The sequence below is a fragment of the Corvus hawaiiensis genome, chromosome 24, assembly GCF_020740725.1.
Source record: "Corvus hawaiiensis isolate bCorHaw1 chromosome 24, bCorHaw1.pri.cur, whole genome shotgun sequence".
Lineage (NCBI taxonomy): Eukaryota > Metazoa > Chordata > Aves > Passeriformes > Corvidae > Corvus > Corvus hawaiiensis.
The window spans coordinates 1,725,311-1,746,572 of record NC_063236.1 but is presented as its reverse complement, the minus strand read 5'-3'; the positions used below and the strand labels follow the sequence as shown (position 1 = coordinate 1,746,572).

At 71.0% G+C, this 21,262-nt stretch overlaps 4 protein-coding genes across 4 annotated transcripts; 2 read left to right on the top strand and 2 right to left on the bottom strand.

Moving 5' to 3' along the window:
• Window positions 1-746: 746 nt before the first annotated feature.
• Window positions 747-7,327, bottom strand: LOC125338005 (25-hydroxyvitamin D-1 alpha hydroxylase, mitochondrial). Its single transcript, XM_048328319.1, has 9 exons — window positions 6,814-7,327; window positions 5,391-5,581; window positions 3,956-4,152; window positions 3,473-3,670; window positions 2,767-2,924; window positions 2,481-2,689; window positions 1,696-1,777; window positions 1,364-1,612; window positions 747-1,281 (listed from the first exon to the last, which is right to left on the bottom strand). The coding sequence occupies exons 1-9, from the start codon at window positions 7,057-7,059 to the stop codon at window positions 1,168-1,170; spliced, it is 1,644 nt and encodes a 547-aa protein (XP_048184276.1). The 5' UTR covers window positions 7,060-7,327; the 3' UTR covers window positions 747-1,167.
• Window positions 7,328-8,547: 1,220 nt separating this feature from the next.
• Window positions 8,548-11,202, bottom strand: METTL1 (methyltransferase 1, tRNA methylguanosine). The gene is given in 7 exon segments (XM_048327998.1): window positions 8,548-8,739; window positions 9,061-9,162; window positions 9,531-9,644; window positions 10,306-10,365; window positions 10,368-10,510; window positions 10,613-10,743; window positions 11,049-11,202. Coding segments are annotated over 7 exon segments (780 nt in total). The 5' UTR covers window positions 11,150-11,202; the 3' UTR covers window positions 8,548-8,610.
• Window positions 11,203-14,532: 3,330 nt separating this feature from the next.
• Window positions 14,533-16,536, top strand: EEF1AKMT3 (EEF1A lysine methyltransferase 3). The gene is made up of 3 exons (XM_048328318.1): window positions 14,533-14,899; window positions 15,431-15,542; window positions 16,061-16,536. Exons 1-3 carry the CDS (start codon window positions 14,606-14,608, stop codon window positions 16,534-16,536), a joined length of 882 nt encoding a protein of 293 aa, XP_048184275.1. The 5' UTR covers window positions 14,533-14,605.
• A 351-nt stretch (window positions 16,537-16,887) lies between these two features.
• TSFM (Ts translation elongation factor, mitochondrial) lies at window positions 16,888-19,417 on the top strand. Its single transcript, XM_048328355.1, is given in 7 exon segments — window positions 16,888-16,967; window positions 17,323-17,454; window positions 17,795-17,923; window positions 18,005-18,112; window positions 18,264-18,348; window positions 18,821-19,161; window positions 19,163-19,417. Coding segments are annotated over 7 exon segments (927 nt in total). The 5' UTR covers window positions 16,888-16,925; the 3' UTR covers window positions 19,253-19,417.
• The last annotated feature ends 1,845 nt before the right edge of the window (window positions 19,418-21,262 follow it).

Here is a 21,262-nt window from a genome sequence, read left to right as displayed (position 1 = left end):
CCCCCCCCCCCCCCGTGGTTCCCGGGGGCTCGGGGGCGGCTCCAGGATGGGCCCCACCCTCACCTGCCCCCCGCCCCCCCCGCCCTGTTTGCCCCCCGGTTCGCCCCCCGCCCCGCATCGGGTCCGTCCCCGGTGCCACCACCCTGCCCAGGTGACAGCGGCCGGGGTGCGCAGCGCCCACGGGGCCTTTGGGGGTGCCCAGGTGAGCCCTGTCGCGATTGTCCCGACCGAGGGAACCTCCCCTCCTCCTCCTGCTGCTGCTGCTCACCTGCTCCCGCTGTCACCTGGGGGAGGGGCACGGGGGGGTCACCGCGCTCGGCTGCCCCAGGGTCCCCACGAGGGTCCAGAGTCCCCGGTGCTGACGTCAGCCCCACCCCCACCTGGGACATTGCCCCCCCCTCCCCGCCCCCCACCGTGGGTGGCACCGACTGGGTTAAACCCCACCGGGCACCGGGGGTTCCCCCGACACGCCCCGGGGGGGGGGGGGGGGTCACCCATCACCCCACCCTGGGCATCGTGGGGGTCCCGGGGGTCCCTTGGGCACTGCAGCCCTGCTTGGGCCGTGGCCCCTCCCCCCCCAGGGGGCTCTCAGGGCACCCCCCCCTCACCGTGGGGAGGGGGCTGTGCTCCCCCCATCCCCCTGCGGGGCCACGTCACCCCCGGGCGCACCTGGGCAGGTCGGGGCGGGTCCCCCCCATCCCCAGCCTGGGGGTTGAGTCACGGGGGGTGGGACAGGAGCTCCAGCAGCACCAAAATCTCTTTATTGGCCAATAAATAACCCCCAAATCCTGGGGGGTGTGGGATGGGGAGGACACGGCAGGGCTGGGGACACCGTGGGGTCAGGGCCACCGAGGAGTCACGGCCACCACCCAGGGTCAGGGCCACCATGGGGTTGGGGCTACTGCCAAGGTCAGTGTCACTGTGGGGTCAAGGCCACGGTCAAGGGTCACCACAGGGTCAGGGCTGTGGTGACATTGGGGACACTACGGTGTCAAAGCCACCGCTGAAGTCAAGGCCACCAAGGCCACCACACCAAGGGGTCAGTGTCATCATCGCTGGTGGTGAAGTCACCACCGGCATCAAGGTCTCCCCGCCGTCCCTGGTGTCCTCGGTGTCCTCATGCCTCCGAAGCCTCCAGTGTCCTCAGTGTCCTTGGCGTCCCCGGTGTCACCGCTCGAGGAAGCGCAGGCCGATGGGGGCGGCGGGGGCGAGCAGGGTGCGGGTCATGGGGCGCACGTGGCCCCCCTCGGGCTCCGGCTGCACCTCGAACCGCAGCAGGATCTGGGGGAGCAGGGACGGGTGAGTGACGCGATGGGGACACCGTGGGGACGCGGGGACACCGTGAGGACGCGGGGACACCCACCTGCGCCAGCGCCATGTGCAGCTGCAGCTCGGCCAAGCGGCGCCCGACGCAGCTGCGCGGGCCGAGGCCGAAGGGCAGAGAGGCAAAGGGGTGCCCGGTGCCAGGGGGGTGCCCAGGAGTGTCCCCGGGGTCCCCGGGCGTGTCACCGGTGTCCCTGTGGCGCAGCCAGCGCTCCGGACGGAAGGCGTTGGGCACTGGGAAGAAGCGGCTGTCGCGGGACGTGGCGTAGTGGCAGAGGGTGATGAGGGTCTGCAGGGACATGGGGGTCAGCAGGGACACCCCGGGGACACCTCGGGGACACAGCTGGGGTGTGGGGTGTCCCCCCAGCTCACCTGGCGTGGCAGCAGGTAGTTGCCGACGCGGATGTCGCGGTCGGGGACAACGCGGGCGTTGGCCGGGATGACCGGGTACAGCCTGCGGGGAGGACACCGGGGCGTCACCTCCCTGTCCTCGTCCTCCTCCCCACCCCTGCCCCCATCCTGTCCCCACCTTCATCCCCACCTCTGGCCCCACTCTTCATGCCCATTCCCATTCCCACCTTCATCCAATCCTCATCCTCATCTCTTCCTTGTCCCCGTCCTCCTTCCCACCCCTGCCCCCATCCTGTCCCCCTCTTCATCCACATCTTCATCCCCACCCCTGACCTCTTTCTTCATCCCCATCCTGGTCCCCACCTTCATCCCCATCCTCGTCTTCATCCCTTCCATGTCCCCATCCTCATCCTTGCCCCGTCCTGGTCTTCACCCTCATCCTCATTCCCATCGTCCTCCTTGTCCCCATCTCTGTCCCATCCCTGTCCCTGTTTTATCCCCAGACTCCTCCTATCTCCATCCCCATCCCTGTCCTGTCCCTGTCCCCATCCATCCCCATCCTTATCCCATCCCTGTTCCCGTTCCCATCCCGGTGTCCCTCACCCCTGCCCACCTGTCCCCATGTCCTGTCTGTGTCCCCGTTCCTGTCTCCATCCCTGTACCCATCTCTGTGCTCCTGTCCCCTTCCCGTCCCCACATCCCAATCCCTCTCCCCCTGTCCCATGTCCCCATCCCCATGTCCTTCCCATGTCTCCTCATCGTCCCTGGTCCCCTGTCCCATGTCCCCACCCCCATGTCCCCGTCACCTGAGGGTCTCCTTCACCACAGCGCGTAGCAGCGGCAGCCGTCCCAGCGCGGTGGCGGTGGCCGCAGCAGTGGCACTGTCGGTGGTGGCACCGTCACTGTTGGTGGCACCGTTGGTGGCCGTGGCCGCCATCAGCTCGCGGTGCAGGGCCGCCTGCGCCCCCGGGTTCCGCGCCAGCTCGTACAGGCTCCAGGCCAGCGTGCTGGCGACCTGGGCACGCAGGGGACACGGTGGCATCAGTGGGACCCACGGTGACAACAGGGACACCCCAGTGTCACCCCCCTCACCGTGTCCACCCCGGCCAGCAGCAGCTCGGAGACGTTGCCGTAGATGCTGCTGATAGGGACGCGCTCCCGGGCCAGCAGGTCGGTGACACACATGTCCCCCTTGGCCAGCGGCCCCTGCGTAGCCACCGCGGCCACGCGCCGGTCCACGTGTCCCTTGGCTGGGGACAACAACACCCCGTCAGTGCCACTGTGGCCATGCATTGTCCCCGAGTCCCTTGGGTGGGGACAACGCCCTGTCAGTGTCACCACAGCCACATCCCACCAATGTGTCCCTTGGCTGTGGAAGATGATGGCGTGGGACTGTCACCACGGTCATGGGACATCCCTGTGACCCCACGGGGTGACTCTGTGTCCCTTGGATGTCCTCGTGTCCCTGCAGTGTCCCCTCGCCAAAGGTGAACATGTGCGTCACCAATGCCCTGGGACGCCCCCATGTCCCTGTGATCGCTCCCGGTGTCCCCGTGTGCCCCACGTGAGCAGCAGTGGCACCGTGGCCACGGGACATCCCCGTATCCCTGCGGGATGTCCCCGTGTGCGTATGATGTGCAGGGTATGATGTCCTGGTGTCCCCGTGGGACATCCTCATGGTGTCCCCCGTGAGCCCCTGTCCTCCCTGTCCCCGTGTCCCCTCACCAAAGGCGAAGAGCTGGTCCCAGGCACAGCCATGGGATGTCCCCGCATGCCCCTGCCCCTCCTGTGCCCTCACCGAAGGCGAAGAGCTGGTCCCAGGCGCGGCAGAAGGCGTCCCAGGGCGCAGGGTTGAGGCGCAGGAGGGGACGGGGCAGTGCCATTGTCACCAGCGTCAGTGCCAGCACCTCCCCCACGCTCCGGATCACACCCTCGGTGGCCTCGCCGGTGTCCTCCAGGCAGCCCAGGCGGGAGGAGAACAGCACCCAGGAGATGGCTGTGGGGCACGGGGGACGTTTGGGACGTGGGGACATCGGTGATGGAGGGAACCCTGGGGATGGGGGGATGTGGGGACACTGGGAACCCTGGGGACACTGAGGGGGGATCCCAGAGTCCCTGGGGACACTGAGGGACAGAAGGTGCCCTGGAGACTTGGGGGACACGGGGAGTCCTGGTGGGGGACCTGGGGAGCCCTGGGGTGTCCCTTGGGGGGGTGCGGGGGGTCCCTGTGGGGGTCACAGCCCTTTGGGGTGCCCCATCCCCCTCTGGGGTCCCCTCTCACCCTCGAGGCCGAAGCGGTTGAACTCGATGCCGATGTCGGGGACGATCCCCTGCGGGTGCTGCCGCCGCAGCCGCTGCAGCCGCGCCACCAGCTCGGCCACCGCAGTGGCCACGGGCCCCGCGAAGGCCTTGGCCGCCCCCGGGCTCAGCAGCCCCCGCGCCAGCACCCGCCGCGACCCCCGCCACGCCTCGCCCTCCCTGGGGACGGGGACACGCGTCACGGGGGGCGCGGGGACAGGAGGGGCACGGGGGACAAGGGACACGGCACGGGGTGGGGACATGGGGAGGACGTGAGGACGTGTGTGGGGAACAGGGACAGGGGGACACGGGGGACAGAGGGACAGAGATGGGTGGAGGACAGAGGATGTGGGGGGGGGGGATGGGGACAGAGGTGACACCGGGCATGGAGGGACCGTGGGGACATGGGAACACATGGGAAGAGGGGGAACAGGGACATTGGGACATGGATGGGGATGGGGTCGCGGGTGACATGGGGAGCCGGGAGGACACAGGCGACACAGGTGGGGGACAGGGACATGGGGACGTGGGTGAAGGACAGGGACATGGCAGGGACACGGGGGACAGGGCATGCGGGGACAAGCAGAAACAGGGTGGACAAGGACACGGGGAGGGACAGGGACATGGGGGACGGGGGGTGACGGGTGGGGGAAGAGCACACGGGGGACGCCAGGACACGGGCGGGGGTCAGGCACACGCACAGGGTGAGGGACAGGGACACGGGGGGTACCGGAGACTTGAGTGGGGGCATGGGGGGGGATGGGCACGGGGGAAATGAGGGGCGGTGAATGGGCACATGGGGGGCACAGGCCGGACATGGGGGGGCACAGGGGACACAGCTGGGACACAGGGGACATGGTCCCCCCACGGGGCAGTGCCAGGGCCCCCCCCAGGTGTGATCAGGGGCACCTGTGAGAGCCACCGGGTCCCCGTGCCCACGGTGGGGGCTGGGCAGGGGTTTGGGGTCCCTCCCCCTGCCCACGCGGGGCCGGGCTCCCCCCGGGCAGTTACTCACATCCTGCGTGGGGGTGTGGGGGGCAGGGGGGGCAGGAAGAGGGGTAGGGGGGCTGAATCACGCCTGAGTCACCCCGGGCCCCCCCGCACCCCACGGGCCCTTCCCGGAACGGGCGTGGGGGGAGCCAGGGCCCCTGGGGGTACCGACACCCCCAGCTCAGGGGGAGCCCTGGGGTGCGGCCCCCCCCCCTCGTGACACAGCTCCTCGTGTGACCCCCCCACCCCCAAATCCCACATGCAGCCCCCCACGCCAAGGCTCCAAACCCCAACCCCCGCCCAAAGACCCCCCTGGGCAACCCCCGAGCCCCCACGAGGAGCCCCCCGTGGGCAACACCCGGACCCCCGGGCGGCCCCCGGTCCCCCCAGGATCAGCCCCCACACGAGTGACCCCTCCGTGCACTCACAGGGTGAGGAGCCCCCCCGGGACCCCCCGGAGGCTCCGGTGCTCCTTCCAGGGGCAGCTCAGGGCGCGGCTGGGCTCGGGCCCCTCCTGCCGCAGCACCTGAGCCACGAGCGCCGGGTCGGCCACGTGCACCGTGAGCACCGGCCCGAACCGGGCCTTCCAGAGCGGCCCGAACCGGCACCGCCCGTGAACCTGCGGGGACACGCGGGGGTCACACCGGAGCGAACCGGCACCGGGCAGGAACCGCGGGGTACACGGGAGAATCACACCGGCCCGAACCGGCACCGGGCAGGAACCGGGGGATACACGGGGGAATCACACCGGTCCGAACCGGGACCGCCCGTGAACCTGGGGGGACACGGGGGGGTCACACCGGAGCGAACCGGGACCGGGCAGGAACCGCGGGGCACACGGGGGAATCACACCGGCCCGAACCGGGACCGGGCAGGAACCGCGGGGCACACGGGGGAATCACACCGGCCCGAACCGGCACCGGGGGGCACACGGGGGGGTCACACCGGTCCGAAGCGGCACTGGGCAGGAACCGGGGGGACACGGGGGGGTCACGCCGGCCCGAACCGGCACCGGGCAGGAATCGGGGGGACACAGGGGGCGTCACGCCGGCCCGAACCGGCACCGGGCAGGAACCGGGGGGACACGGAGGGGGTCACACCGGCCCGAACCGGCACCGGGCTGTCTTCGTGGGGAACACAGGGGGTCAGACCAGCCCAAACAGCCCCCCACCCTGTCCTGAACTGGGACCAGCACGCAGGCTGGGCTAAGGGGGGATCGGGGTCACCGGGGTTCACACCGCGGGGGGAGGGGGCCGGTACCCGCTGCCGCAGGGGATGCGACAGGAGCAGCTGCAGCTCAGGGGGAGGTCCCGGCGTCCCCGTGGTCCCAGACCTGCTGTGACCCCCCGAGGGTGACCTGGTCTTGGGCGCCACTGTCCACCTGGGGGTGGCCCCGTCCCCGGTGCCGCTGCTCCCCTCGCCCTGCCAGGTCCCAGCACCCACCGAGCCCGGGCTGGTCTCGCCCCTGCCCAGCCCCGCGGACCAGATCGGGGTCTCGGTACCATCCCCCACGAGTCCTGGGGACCAGTTTGGGGTCTCCCAACCCCACCCAGCCCCGGGGACAAAGATCAGTGTCCCTCCCCCCTCCCCTCCGCGCCCCCAGGTGGGGGGACCACGGTCCCTCCAGTCCCCTCCAAGACTCGGGGTGGTGGCACTGAGGTACGCGCTGTCCCCTCCAAGCCAGGACCGTGACAGATGTGTCCCCCCATCTCCCCCATACCCCAGGACAGCGGGACCAGGATCCTGATGCCCCCCACCCAGGCTCCAGAGCGGAGGGATCAGGGCTCCCCTACTCCCTCCAAGCCCCAGGTCAGAGACCCCGGGGTTCCCGGTGCCCCCAGCCCCATTTACCTGCATCTCATGCAGCCTCCGCACCCCTCCTCGGCACAGCAGCTCGAAGATGAAGGCGGTGGAGCTCGGCCCCGGCATCTCGGCCAAGCCCCGGGGGCGGGAGGACTCCGGGGGACCGCGGGGGTGTGGGGTGCGGGGCTGTAGAGAGGGATCAGGGGGGACTGGGGGACCCCGGGGGACCCTCGGCTCGGGCAGGGAGTGGGACAGCAGGGCGGCCCGGGCGGGCAGGCGCAGGCTGGGGGCCATGGCGAGTCACCGGGGGCTCGAGCGGCACCGGGGGCACGGGGGGAGGGCAGCGGTGACACCAGGGGAGGCGGGGAGAGCGGGGGAAAGTGCCCGGGGGGCCACGGGCGGCACCGGAGGACTCGGAGGACTCGGGGGGAGCCGGTGGGAATCGAGGGGGGGGGAGCGATGCCGAGCCTCGACTGCGGGGGGGGCCCCGGGCCGGGCATTTATAGCGCCCACGTGCACCCGGCAAGGCCACGCCCCCTCCGCTGGAGCCACGCCCCCCGGCCTTAGCCCCGCCCACATCGCCAAACCGGGAGCCAGGCCACGCCCCCTCGCGCTAAGCCACGCCCCCGGGCACGGAGCCCCTCCCGCCCCCCGCAGGTTGATTTGCATAGCGGGGTCCTCGGACCAATCAGCGCGCGGTGGGGGCGGGGCCCGGGGCGCGCGCACGAGAGGGCGGAACCGGGGGCGCGAACGGCCCCGAGCCCCCCCAAAACCACCCGGGGACACACGGGCCCCCCAAAACCCCCCGGGGACACACGGACCCCCCAAAACCCCCCCCCGGGGACACACGGGCCCCCCAAAACCACCCGGGGACACACGGACCCCCCAAAGCCCCCCCCGGGGACACACGGACCCCACAAAACCACCCCCCGGGGACACCCGGACCCCCCAACCCCCCCCGGGGATACACGGACCCCACAAAACCACCCCCCCCCCGGGGACACACGGACCCCCCAACCCACCCCCCCCGGAGACACACGGACCCCCCCAAACCTCCGGGGACAGACGGACCCGCCACCCCAAACTCCCCCGGGGACACACGGACCCCCCAAAACCGCCCCCGGGGACACATGGACCCCACAACTCCCCCCCCTGGGGACACACGGACCCCCCAAAACCCCCCCCGCGGACACACGGACCCCCCAAACCCCCCCGGGGACACACGGACCTTACACCCCCAAACCCCCCCGGGGACACACGGACGCGGCCCCCCCCAGAACCACCCCCAGTCACACACGGACCCTGCACCCCCAAACTGGGCGGGGGGATATTTTGGGAGGGGTCGAGGGGTGCCTGTCCCCACGGCGGAAGGGGACAGTGCCCGGGAGGGGAGACACGCAGCAGCCCCGTGTGCCCCACTCCCAGTTCCACCAGTGTTCCCAGTCCCGGGGGAGGGGTTGGTCCCATGCCAGCTCCCGTTGGGGGGTACGGGGGGGGACACAGGGCTGCCCCCCCGCCCCAGTACCGGATTCCCGGGAATTTCCGCCTTGCAGCACCGGAAAAGAGCCGCTGGAAAGCCCCGGCTGTGCGCCGGGATGTCACCGCGTCCCCCACCCCCCCGGGGGGTTTTCTGCGATGGGGAAACTGAGGCAGGAACCGGCCCCAACCTCCGCATTTTTGGGGTGGAAGGGGCAATTCCCGGCAGTGTCCGCGGGCTGGGGGAGGGGCGGGTGACACCCCCCTCCTCGGGCAGGGGTCTGCGGGACACTGAGCAGGCTCGGGGACGCTTTGTGGCTTTATTACAAAAGGGGGCTGTGACGGGAGGGGTCCGGCCCTCCCCGCAGGTCAGGGCCCCGCCGGGGGGGGGTCGGGGCGGCGGCAGAACACGGCGGAGCAGGGCGGGCGCCCGGCGCGCCGGGCCCTTTGTCCCTCCTCGGTCACCGACGGCAGCAGCGGCACCAGCGGGTCCGCGGCCTGCACGGGGCGGGGGAGGGGGGTGCCGGTGACACCGGGGACACCGCGGGGACACCAGAGACCTCCTCAGTGAGCCCCAGGTGGCCCCTCCAGTGACCCCTGTGTGATCTCCCCTTGTGCCCCAGTGCCACCCCGCAACCCCCAGTCAGTCGCCCATTGACCCCCAGTGCCCCCCCATACACTCCTGTGCCCCCAGTTGCCCCCCCCAGTGTTCCCCCAGTTCCCCCCAGTCAATCACAGTGTCTTCGACACCCCCCCAGTGCCCCCTTCACCAGCCCCCAGCGCCCCCCAGTTGCCCCAGTGCCCCCCAGTTGCTCTCACCAGCTGGGCAGGGGGCAGGGGCTCAAACAGGGGGTGCTCCCCAAAATGCTGCAGCATCCACTGGTGCAGCTCAGGCACATCTGTCACCGTGTACACCAGGCCCTGGGCACCCCAAAAACACCGTGACACCCCAACTCCCCTCTGGGTACACCGGGCTCTGGGGGACTCCAAAATCAGGGACACCCCAAACCCCCCCCACTCCCAGAAGGGCTGGACCCCCCTCCTCCCCAACAATCCCAGAGGATCCTGGGGGATTTGGGGATCCCTGAGAGCATTGGGGAGGGTCAGGGGGAATTGGGGGGGGTCAGGGGGAATTGGGGACCCCCAGGGGGAGACAGGGGCCTTCCCCAGGGGCTGCACTCTACCAGCAGTGTGGGGACATGGGGGCTTGGGGAGGAGCCCTGGGGGTGTCAGGGGGTTCTGGGGGGGGTCAGGAAGTTTCGGGGACCCCTGGGGGTTCAGAGACTCACCCCGGGGCGCAGCACGTAGCCGTACTCCGCCAGCATGGCGGGGCTGATGATTCTCCACTTGTGCTTCGTGCGCTTGAAATGGGGGTCAGGAAACAGGAAAAACAGCTTGGAGAGCTGGGGGGGCAAGGGGGGGGCAAGGGGTTCAGCACCCCACTGGCACCGACCCTCCCAGACCCCATGTGGGGAGTGGAGGTTGGGGCCTGGGGGGGTCCCATGGGAAAGCAGCCGGGATGTGCAGGGGGGGGGGGAGCTGTCCTGGGGGGCTGGAGGGGGGTCCTGAGGGTCCCCAGGGATGCTGTGGGGTCCTGGGGGTGCTGGAGGGGGGTCTTGAGGGTCCCCAGGGATGCTGTGGGGTCCTGGGGGTGCTGGAGGGGGGTCTTGAGGGTCCCCAGGGATGCTGTGGGGTGCTGGGGGGTCCCAGAGGGGTCCTGGGGGCTAAGGGGTGTCCCCGGGGAGGGGGTGCTCAGTGGGTGGTTGAGGCATTTTGGGGGGTCCCAGGGGTCTCAACTGGGCCCTGTGGTAGAAGCAGGGCAGGTGTTCCAGGGGTTCCCAAGGGTTTTGGGGGGGGTCTCAGAGGGGGTTCAGACAACATGGAAGTTTCTAGGGGTATTGGGAGGGGGGGTTGTGGGTTTTGGGGAGTCCCAGAGAGGTCCCTGGGTTTTGGGGGTCTCGGGGCAGGTTCAGAGGACACAGAAATTTCCAGGGGTGCTGGGGGGGGCGGGGGGGGGGGGGTGTTGTGGGTTTTTAGGGGGGGGGGGGAGTCTCGGGGTCCCACCTGTGCCCTGCGGAAGAAGTGGGGCAGGTGTTTCATGGCGTTGCCCCTCACGCAGGCCACGTTGCCCTCACGCAGGCCACGTTGCCGAAGCGGCCGGGCTGCGCCGCCCGCAGCGCCCGGATCCGCGCGCGGGTGAACGCGGCCACCTTCCCCCGCAGCTCCAGCCCCAGCGACAGCGTCTGCGGGAACCGCTCCGCCAGCGCCACTGCGGGGGCAGCGCGGTCAGAGAGACCCCCCCGGCACCCCCGGCCCATCCCCGGCCCCCGCTGCCCCCGCCCGGTGCCCTCCCCAAGCCCCCCGTGCTCACCCAGCAGCCCCCCGTAGCCGCACCCCACGTCTGCGAACTCCACGCGGGCCGGGGGGGTCCCGGGGGGGGCGTCGGGCGGAAAAAAGGTCGGGAACAGCGAGGCCCAGTCCATGTCCTGAGGGCGGGAGGGGCTGCGGGCAGCGCGGGGTGGTTACTGCCTGGCAACCGGAGCGGGGGCACCGGGGGCACCGGGGGCACCGGGGAGAACACAAGGGCGGGGGGGGGAGGGAGGGGCGGAGTGACCGGGAGGGGATGGGGAGCGAGGGGGATCCAGCCTGGGTGTTCCTGGGGGCGGCCGGGTTCCATGCTGGGGGTCCCGGGGGTCTCGACGGGGGCGCGGGCCGGTGCCGGATCCCGGCCCGGGTGGTACCGGGGAGGGGGTTCCGGGCGGGTATCAGGCAAGTCCCGGGAGGCTCCCGGGGGTCCCCGCACTCACTACCGCAGGGTGTGGTCGGCCAGCGGGTTGGAGTGCGCGCGCTGTCGGTAGAAGCGCTTCTGCGGCGGAACCGCGGCCTCCTCCTCCTCGGCCGCCGCCATGGCAGCAGCGTGCGGCGCGGAGCTGTGACGTCACCGCGCGGCGCGGAACTGTGACGTCACACGCAGCCTGCCTGCGGGGTGAACCTTCCCCTCCCCCCACCGAGCTCAGAGCGCCCCCTGTCGGCCCAGTGCCGCTCCCAGTGCTCCCAGTGCCGCTCCCAGTGCTCCCCAGTGCCCCTCCAGTGCTCCCAGTGCCGCTCCCAGTGCTCCCCAGTGCCCCTCCAGTGCTCCCAGTGCCGCTCCCAGTGCTCCCAGTGCCCCTCCAGTGCTCCCAGTGCCGCTCCCAGTGCCGCTCCCAGTGCTCCAGTGCCCTCAGTGCTCCCAGTGCCGCTCCCAGTGCTCCCAGTGCCCCCAGTGCCCCTCCAGTGCTCCCAGCACCTCCCCCAGTGCTCCCAGGGCCCCTCCCAGCGCTCCCAGTGCTCCCAGTGCCCCCAGTGCCTCCCCCAGTGCTCCCAGTACCCCCCCAGCACTCCCCCAGTGCTCCCAGTGCCCCCCAGTGCCTCCCCCAGTGCCGCTCCCAGTGCCCCCCAGTGCCTCCCCTAGAAGTCCCCCAGTGCCCCTCCCAGTGCCCCCGGTGCCCCTCCCAGTGCCCCCCAGTTGCCTCCCCTAGAAGTCCCTCCAGTGCTCTCAGTGCCCCCAGTGCCTTCCAGTGCTCCCATTTCGCCCCAGTGCTCCACACAGCACCCAGCCTGGCGCTCCCACTGCTTCCAGTACTCCCAGTGCTCCCCAGTGCCGCCGGTATTCCCAGTCCCTGCCGTGTCCCCCAGTCCTCCCAGTCTCTCCTGTGCTCCCAGTTCCCACAGTGCCCACAGCCCTCCCAGTTCCCCGGTCTCCCCAGTGCCTCCAGTCCCACCAGTACCCCAGTGCCCCCCAATTCCTCAGCCCCTCGGTGCCCCCAGTGCTCCCAGTCTCCCCGTGCCCCTATTCCACCTCTCCTGCCACTGTCCCACAGCCTCCCCTGGGACTGCCCCTCAGTCCCTGCCAGCGTCCCATCTCCCCAGTTCCCCCAGTTCCCCAGCGTCCCATCTCTCCAGTTCCCACCAGTGCCCCCCACTGCCCTCAGTCCCCAGGTTCCCCCAGTGCCCCCCAGTCTCTCCAGTCTCCCACAGCCTCCCAGTCCCCCCAGTCCCTCCCAGCACCCCCAGTGTTCCCAGTTCCACCCCCCCCACCCCCCCGCTCCGCGGGCTCTTCCCGCTCGGGGCCGTTTGGGGAATTCGCTTGCGGGGAAGCCGGGGCCGATTTCTGGAAAGCCCCGGGGGTGTCGGGAGGGCCGGGGGGGGCGGGTGGGGTTGAGCAATGTGGGGCCAGACCCGCCCGTCCCGCCCGTCCCGTCCCTTCGGGGCTTCCAGGAACGGCCCCGCGGGCGGGCGGCACCGGGCGGGGAGTCCCGGGCGGGGTACAGGGGGAGGGGACACGCAGGGACCGACCCCTCCCCCAGTCCCCCCCCACGGCCCCGGGGCGCCCCGACCCCCCCAGGCCGCCCTGACCCCCGGGGGACACGAGGGCCACCATTAACCCGGTGACGCAGGCGGTGACGCGGCTGCACGGGGGGTCCCGAGCGGGGCCGGGGGGACCCGGGGGGGGGTGGCCCGGGGCGAGGTTGTTCATTACCCCGCGGGAGGGACCCCCGGGGTCACCCCCTGACCTCCCCCCCCCCGGTTACTGGTTATCCCGGCGATCCCGGCGATCCCGGTGGCACCGGGGACGGTGCCGCCCTGCATGGGTGGCACTGGGAGGGCACGAGGGGGAGATGGCACTGGAGGGGGTGACACCGCGGGACGCTGGACCTGGTAGGGATGGCACGGGGGGGTGGGGGGGGTGGGGTTTGGAACGGGAGCAAGGCTGGCACCGGGTCCCCCTCCCCGGGCAGGGACAGTGGGACAGGGACACCGGGGTGGGCTGGGGCAGGGGGACACGGGGGGGGACACTGGGCTGGGGGACAGCAAGGACGAGAAGCGCATGAGGAACACGAGGGCCGGGGCACCAAGGACAGGGACACGGGGGCCAGGACATCAGGGACAGCGACACGGGGCCAGGGACACCAAGGCCAAGCTCACCGGGGTCAGGGACACAGGGACTGTGGGGACTGGGAATACTGGGGGCACTGGGGGAGCACTCAGACAGGGCCAGTAGCAGCAGGGAGATGGGGACACTGGGATTGGGACATCAGGGCCAGGGACATCAGGGACCAAGGACACAGGGCCAGGGACACCCTGACCGAGGACACTGGGATCAGGGTCATCAGGGCCCCAGGGCTGCGGTGATACTGGTGGCACTGGTGGCACTGGTGTGGATGGGTGACAGGAGCAGGAAGGGACAGGTGGTGGCATTGGGAGGAACCCCTGGGGGGACTGCTGGGGTCTGGCTGGGGTGAGATGGGGACAGGGATGGGGAGAGAGGGGACACCAGGGATGGGGCAGGAAAGGGGCTGGGACCAGGGGTGACCAGGGATGGCCTGGGGACATTGGGACAGGGCAGGGGACAGGGGCATGGGGGGAGGGGGCCAGTGGGATAGGGCAGGGGACACTGGGATGGGAGAGAGGACACCGGGATGGGGCAGGGGACACCAGGGCCGAGCTCTGGGGTGCTGGGGAGGAGAAAGGGGACAATGGAATGGGCAAGAAACACTGGGACTGGCCTGGGGACACCAGAAATGGAGCAGGGGACACCAGGAGCCACCTGCAGACACCGGGGGCACAGGCAGGCGACACCGGGGACACCGGGAGATGCTGGGATGGTGGAGGAGACAGTGGCACATGGCAGGGGACACCAAGGGACGTGAGGGGACACTGTGGGACATTGCCAAGGGACGGCAGGGACACACCAGGGGGACATTAGGATATAGGATGGGACACGGGGGTGGGGCAGGGGACACTGGGGGACACTGGAGGACACCGGAGGATATCGGGGGACATCGGGGGACATCAGGGGACACTGGAGGGACACGGAGGATATCATGGGACATCGGGGGACATCGGAGGACATGGGAACATTGGGGGACACTGGAGGATATCGGGGACATGAGGGGGAACACCGGGGGACATTGGGGGACACCGGGGGATATCGGGGGACATCGGGGACATCGGGGAACACCGGGGGACATCGGGGGACATGGGGGACATTGGGGGATACTGGAGGATATCGGGGGACACTGGAGGACACTGGGGGACACTGGGGACACCGGGGGACACCGGGGGACACTGGGGGGACATCAGGGGACGCCGGGGAACACTGGGGGACACTGGGGGACATTGGGGGACACTGGAGGACACCGGAGGATATCAGGGGACACTGGGGGACACCAGGGGACACTGGGGGACACCGGGGGACACCGGACCCCCCTGGGACCGAGCGGGCGCCGTGGGCGGAGCCCCATCACGGGCGGAGGAGGGGCGTGGCTTATCCAGAACCGACCAATCAGGTTCGGGGGCTCGGCCAGGCCCCGCCCTTTCCACGATGGCGGCGCCCGGGAGCCACGTGGGGAGCGGGGGGGGCGGGAGGAGGAAGAGAGAGGGGAAGGGGAAGAGGAAGAGGAAGAGGAAAAGGAAGAGGAAGAGGAGCAAGAGGAAGAAGAGGAAGAAGAGGAAGAGGAAGAAGCCGCGGCGCTGCGGGCCGTGTTCCCCCGCGACCCCGAGCTCTTCGCCGAGTTCTTCCCGGGAGCGGCGCCGGTTCCGGCTGTGCGGGCGCGTCCTGCGCATCGCGGAGCACCACGGGCCGCGCCTCGGGCCCGCCGGGGCCGTCTGGGAGGCGGTGAGGGGCACCGGGGAGCACCGGGGAAATTCCGGGGTCGCCAGGGCTGTAGGTGACATCCCGGCGGACACCGAGTTCTGGGGAGTACCCGAGGAACGGGGAGCAACGGGGGATGGGGAAAGCGGGGGATCCCGGGGGATAGGGGGAGATCGGGGACACCGGGAGGGGGGAGGTGACATCCCGGGGGTACTGGGAGTGATGGCGGGGGGGGCACGGGATCCCGGGGGAGACACACACGACATCGCAGGGGTAGCAAGAGGGATGGGGGACCCCGAGGAGAACGGGGGCAGCGCTGGGGTGAGGAGGGTCCCGGGGGGGCTGTGACATCCCGGTGGGCACCGGGAGTGATGGGGAGAACCTCGAGAGAACGGGGAACACCGGAGGGGTTTGGGGGGACCTTGGCGGGGCACCGGGGGTGGGCACCCTGAGGAGATGGGGCTGCTGGGGGGTGAGGGCCGGTGAGGATGGTGAGGGGGGCGCTGGGGGGTGTCCCCGGCTCAGGGGGACTCCATGGGCTGTGTGCCCCTCCAGGCCCTGTCCCTGTGCCGGTTCCTGGGGGAGCAGAACCTGGAGCTGGCGGGGCGGCGGGTTCTGGAGCTGGGGGCCGGGACCGGCATCGTGGGCATCTTCGCTGCCATGCTGGGTGCGGGGGGCACTCATGGGGGTGGGGGTTATCTATGGGCGGGGGGAGGCACCCATGGGTGGGGGGGGATCCCCATTCCCCTGCCCAGTACAGAACTGGAAACCGGCGTGAGCAGCCCTCGAGTTTATTGGGATCTGGGGGGGCGCAGGGGTGGTGAACCCCCCCTTTTGACTCAAGGTTCATTGGGGTCGGGGTGGCTCCGGGGAGGGTTTGGGGAGGTCCAGCGGGGCTGCCCCTCACTCTGACCCGGGGTTTTTTGGGATGGGATCCTGGGGCGGTGGCTCCGAGGGGGTGCCCCTCACTCTGACCCGGGGTTTTTCGGGATGGGATCTTGGGGCGGTGGCTCCGAGGGGGTGCCCCTCACTCTGACCCGGGGTTTTTTGGGATGGGATCTCGGGGCGGTGGCTCCGAGGGGGTGTCCCCCCACACTCCGACCCGGGGTTAATCGGGATGGGGGTTCCGGGGGTGCTCAGGGTGTCCGCAGCCGTGCCCCGCTGACCGCCCCGCTGCCGGTGCAGGGGCGGAGGTGACGCTCACGGACCGTCCGCCGGCGCTGCCGCAGCTGCGGGACAACGTGCGGCGGAACTTCCCGGGGGGCGCGGGGGGGCCGCGGGTGCGGGCGCTGCGCTGGGGGCGCGACCAGCGCCGCTTCCCCCCCAAATTCCACCTCATCCTGGGCTCCGACATCGTGTACGACCCCCGCGCCTTCGCCCCGCTCCTGGGCACCCTCCGGCACCTCGTGGTCCCCCCAGCCCAGGCCCTGCTCAGCGCCCGCCTGCGGGGGGGGGACGCCGGCACCTCCCGCTTCTTCCGCCAGATGTTGCCCCCGTTCTTTCGGGTGCAGCTGCTGCGGCGGGAGCCGGACGGGGACATCGAGATCTACGCGGTGACCCCGCGGCACGGAGGGGGGGTCCCGCTGGACCAGGAGAGGGGGGCGCGCCCCGTCCTGGGGTCCCTCACGGGGGGCTGGGGGGGTCCGGAGGGGGGGAATTAAATGCTCCGCGGGACCTCACGTCAGCCGGTTGTGTGTGATTTGGGGGGGGGGCCAGTCTGGGGGGGGATGGGGGGGGCTCTGTGGGGGTGGCAGAAGGTCGGGGTGGGGGGGGGGGGTGTCCGTGAGGGTCGGGGGGGGCCCGTGAGGGTGGGCAGGGGACGGGCCAGGGCTGGGGTGCCCTATAAGGGCCCGGGGACGGGGGGTCTGTAAGGCCGGGGGGGGCGGTCGCGCTCCCCCCGCAAACCCCCCCAGGTCAATCCCGCGGCTCCGTCGCGCCCGCGCTGACGTCAGACACGCACAGCCAATCGCGCGCCCGCGCGCTCTGACTCTTCCCGGCGCCCGTAGCGCGGGGCCGTGACGCCATCGAGGCGCGCCGCGGGCAGGCCGGGATGCAGCGCGCGGCGCTGGGCGCGCTCGGGGGGGCGGCGCGGGTGAGCGAGATCCCCCCCCCCACACCGGGCCCAACCCCCACCCGGGACCCCCTGCCCCCATCCCCGAGCACCCCCCGCCACCGCTCTGGGCCTGTCCCATCGCCCCTCCGGTACCACCCCCTCCCCCCCCCCTCCCCAGTACCGGGACACTCCTCGGGCTCCCCCCGCCAACCGGGACCTCCCCGCACCCATCCCCCATCCCGGGATCCCCCATTCCGCACCCACCGGGACTCCCCTAAGCGGGTCCCGTCTAGGGACACCCCAGACCCCGCCCTGTGCCGGGACCCTCCTCAGGCCCGGATCCCCCCGCGGCTCTGCGGGTGCCGGTACCGCTGACACCCCCGTCCCCCCCCAGGTCCCCCCGGGCCGCTGGTTCAGCGCGGCCCCTCCGGCGCTGCGGGATCTGCGGGAGCTGCGGGCGCGGACGGGGCAGCCGGTGATGCGCTGCCGGGAGGCGCTGGAGCGGGCGGGGGGCGACCTGCGGCAGGTGCGGGGGGGGGGCCTTGGGCAAGTGCAGGGCGTGGAAGAACCAGGGGGTCACTTGTGGTGGGGGGCGGGAGAGAGGAGGACCTGGAGGGGGGGCAGCGGCAGGAATTGGGGGGCGTGGGGGACACAAAACCCGGGGGGGGGGGGGGGGGGGGAATGAGGAGCCGGGGGAGGGGGGGCAGAGCAGGGCGAGAGGGGCGGGGGGACTCCGGGGGTCCTTGGGGCAGCGGTGTTGGGGTCGGGTCTGTGTCCTCCCCGCGGCCCCTCTGTGTCCCCCAGGCCGAGGGACAGTGCGGGGGGGACACTGGGGTGACGCTGGCCCCTCCCGTTTGCCCCCCCAGGCCGAGGCCTGGCTCGAGGCCGAGTCTCGCCGCCGGGGCTGGGCCCGAGCTGCGGCCCCCGGGGCTCGCCGGGCACGCGAGGGGCTCGTGGGGGTCCTGAGCGAGGGCTCGGCCGCCGTCATGGTGGAGGTGAGTGACGGGGCTTGGGGGGTCCCCGGGGGTTTCCCGGGGGGGGTCTCTGTGTCCCCAGCGTCCCTGTGTCCCCCTCAGGTGAACTGTGAGACGGATTTCGTGGCACGGACCCCTGACTTCCAGCAGCTGGTGGAGATGGCGGCCAGAGGGGTCCTGGGGCACTGCCAGGGGGCCTCGGGCACCAAGGTGGGGGTGCTGGAGGGGTGGGGTGTCGAGGGGGTTGTCAGGTGGGCTTTGGGGTGTTTTGGGGGGGTTTTGGGGGTGTTTGGGGGTGTTGTGGGAGGGTTTGGGGGTGCCAGGGGTATTGGGGTGCTCCCCTGACCTCTGCCTCCCCCAGCATCTGCTGCTAGAGGAGGAACTGGCCCAGCTGCGGGCAGGGGACGGGGCGGAGCTGCTGAGTGACCAGCTGGCGCTGGCTATGGGTGAGTGGGGACCCCAGGGCCTCTCCCAGTACAGCCCAGTATGCCCAGTGCCCCTCCTGTGCCCCTCCCAGTATGCCCAGTGTTCCTCCGAGTCCCTTCAATGCCCCATCTCGTGCCCATCCCGCTCTGCCCAGTGTCCGTCTCACCACTCCCAGTCTGCCCAGTGCCCTTTCTATGCACATCCCAGTCTGCCCCCTCATCCCCAAGCCCCAGTGATGCCAAGTAACCACCCTGCCACGTGCTGCTGCCCTGGTGTCACCCCCAGTGCCCCCAAAACCTGACAGTCCCAGTGCCCCCAGTGCCCTGTCCTGGCACTGGGCGGGGCAGAACTCCCGGGGTGGTTTCTGGGGGAGCTCCAGGCTGGCAGGGAGGGCGGTCCCTGACCCTTTCAGGGGTTCTGCTCTCTGTGAGGGGGTGCCAGGCTCGGTACCATTTATGGGGTGCAGGTCCTGACCCCCCCTCTCCCCCACAGGCCGGCTGGGCGAGCGCCTGGCGCTGCGCCGGGCCGGGTGGCTGCGGGCCCCGGGCGGCTTCGTGGCCACCTACGCTCACGGCTGGGTGCCCCCCGGGCCCCCCGTGGCCATGGGCACCTACGGGGCGCTGGTGGCCTGTGGGGGGCCGGGCCCGGAGCCCCCTTCGCCCGAGCTGCAGGAGTTGGGGCGCAGGGTGGCCCAGCACGTGGTGGGAATGGCGCCCACCGCCCTGGGCACCCCCGAGGACGAGCTGGGCGGGGACACGGAGACGCGGCTGCTGGCCCAGGGGTCCCTCCTGGAGCCGGGGGTGCCCCTGGGCCGGTACCTGCGGGAGCGGGGGCGGGCTCCAGGTCTGGGACTTCCTGCGCTTCCAGTGCGGGGAGGAGCCCCCCCAGGAGCCCCCCCAGGAGCCCTCTGCCCCCCCAGCCTGAGGGACGTGGCTCAGGGGGGGTCCAGCCCCTCGCTGGCACCCCTGGGGACACACACCCACCCTGTGACACTGTGTCTCCCCCCTCCCACGCCAGCCTGGGGAGCAGCGTGAGCCCCCCCCCGGGCGATTTGGGAGTATGAGGCTGAATAAAGGTGGAGAAGAACCAGCCCAGGTGTTCTGTTGGGAGGAGAAGGGGGAACCCAACACCACCCCCCGGCCCCCCCCCAACCTTCTCCTGCCCCCTCTGACCTCCCCCAGCAGCCCCCGCTCTGCTGCAGGTTTTTAATGGGAAATCGACACAAAAAGGGGCCCGTCTGACCCCAAAGAGCCTGCACCCCACCGCGGGGGCAGAGGAATGGGAGGGCACGGCTGGTGCCAGGATTTGGGGCTGGGGGGGTGCCCCCATCCCGTCCCTGACGCCCCCTGGGGTGGCTGCTGGGGGGTCCCAAGGGCCGGGGAGGGTGAGTTAGGGGGAGGGGCGAGGGACAGGCGGGGACCAGGGGACAGGCGGGGACAAGGGGACAGGTGGCTGGGGGGGATCAGGACTGGGGGGGGTGACAAGGGGGGCACAGGCGGACGGTGGTGGTGGGGGAACAGAGGGGGCAGGAGTTGGGGGGAAGAAGGTGAGGGGGCGACGCACACCGAGAGCAGCCGGTGGCCGAGGGCGGCCGCTCCGGTTCCCCCTCCCTCCCACGGGACTGCTCCCCCCGCCGTGTCCCCGTCCCCCCCCGTCCGTGACGTCACCAGCCGCCTCCCGGGACAAGTAACCGGGAACAGGCCGGGCTGGAACAGCCTATCCTGGATTACTTGAACCGGGCTGCGGCCGCCGAAGCCCCCCCCCCCCAACCCCACCCTGAGACTCCCAACGCCCCCCTCCCACCCCCCCTTCACCCCCGGCTCCTCCCGGGGGTCGCTGTCACCGCCCGTTCACCCCGGGGGCGGCGTGTTCGGGGACACCCCAGCCCCACAGCGGAGGTGTGGGGACCCCGGCACCCCCCCCCCCCCCCGTCCTCTCCGGGAGCGGCGGGGGGGGGGGGTGACAGCGCAGGGGGGACACGGGACGGGGGGGGGGGGGACACACGCGCCGCCCGCTCGGGGCTCAGCCCCGGCCCCTCCCGTGACCGCCTCCCCCCGGTCCGAGGGGCTCAGCCCCGCCCCTCCCCCCCCCCGGTACCTGCCGCTCCCGCCGCCGTCCGGCCCGGGGGGGGGGGGGGGGGAGGGGCGGGGGAGGGGCGGGGGGGCCGCGCGCGCCCACCGGAGGAAACGGGGCCGCGGCGGTTTCGAGGCGCCCCCGGCCCGGGGCGGGGAAGGGGCGGGGCCGGCGCGCGCCGTGATTTTGTTATGGTGGGCGCGGGGGGGGGGCGTGGCCGAGGGGGGGCCTTGAAACGGGCGCCGGGTGTTGATTGGTCGGGGGAGAGGGGGCGGGGCCCGGCCGTGTTTACCTCGCGCTGCGCTCCGGTGGGGGCGGGGCCTGGGCGGGGCTTTCTTCTCGTCTCTTTTCTGCTTTAAATATTTATATTTAAATATTTATATTTAAATTAATTTTGTTAAATAAGGCGGAGAATCCCTTTCCCCCCCTGGATTTATTAGAGGGAACCCCAAATTTTCCCCGTTTCAGCCCCCAGTTCCTTCTTTTTCATCCCAGTTCCGCTTCATTCACCTCAGATTCCTCCCGTTTCATACAAATTCCTTTGGTTTCCCCAAAATTCCTAGTTCCCCTAAAATAAATTCCGCCTATTTCACCGCAAAATTCCTCCTCTTTTACCCCAATTTCCTCTTATTTCACCCAAATTCCTCCGCTTTTCCCTCCGTTTTCCGCAAAGGAAATGGTTTCCTTGGGTTTTGGGGTTTGTTTTTAAAGGAAACCCCTCCCGGGGCGGCACCAGACCCAGTTCCAGGAACAAGTGGGACGAAGTGGGAATTTGCCGCCCGGCGTGGGGAGCGGGGCCGGCCGCGTCCGGGCGTTTCCCTGCTGGAGCGTCCAGCTGGCAAACTGGGGGCGGACTGGGAC

Excerpts from the sequence above, each read along its gene's own strand:
- EEF1AKMT3 (XM_048328318.1), top strand. The coding sequence starts at position 14,606 with ATGGCGGCGCCCGGGAGCCACGTGGGGAGCGGGGGGGGCGGGAGGAGG. Across the intron at positions 14,900-15,430 it reads CCGGGGCCGTCTGGGAGGCG|GCCCTGTCCCTGTGCCGGTT; the intron begins GTGAGGGGCACC and ends GTGCCCCTCCAG. Across the intron at positions 15,543-16,060 it reads CATCTTCGCTGCCATGCTGG|GGGCGGAGGTGACGCTCACG; the intron begins GTGCGGGGGGCA and ends CTGCCGGTGCAG.
- LOC125338005 (XM_048328319.1), bottom strand. The coding sequence starts at position 7,059 with ATGGCCCCCAGCCTGCGCCTGCCCGCCCGGGCCGCCCTGCTGTCCCAC. Across the intron at positions 4,153-5,390 it reads CCGGGGGGGCTCCTCACCCT|GGAGGGCGAGGCGTGGCGGG; the intron begins GTGAGTGCACGG and ends CCCCGTCCCCAG. Across the intron at positions 1,613-1,695 it reads ACTACCTGCTGCCACGCCAG|ACCCTCATCACCCTCTGCCA; the intron begins GTGAGCTGGGGG and ends ATGTCCCTGCAG.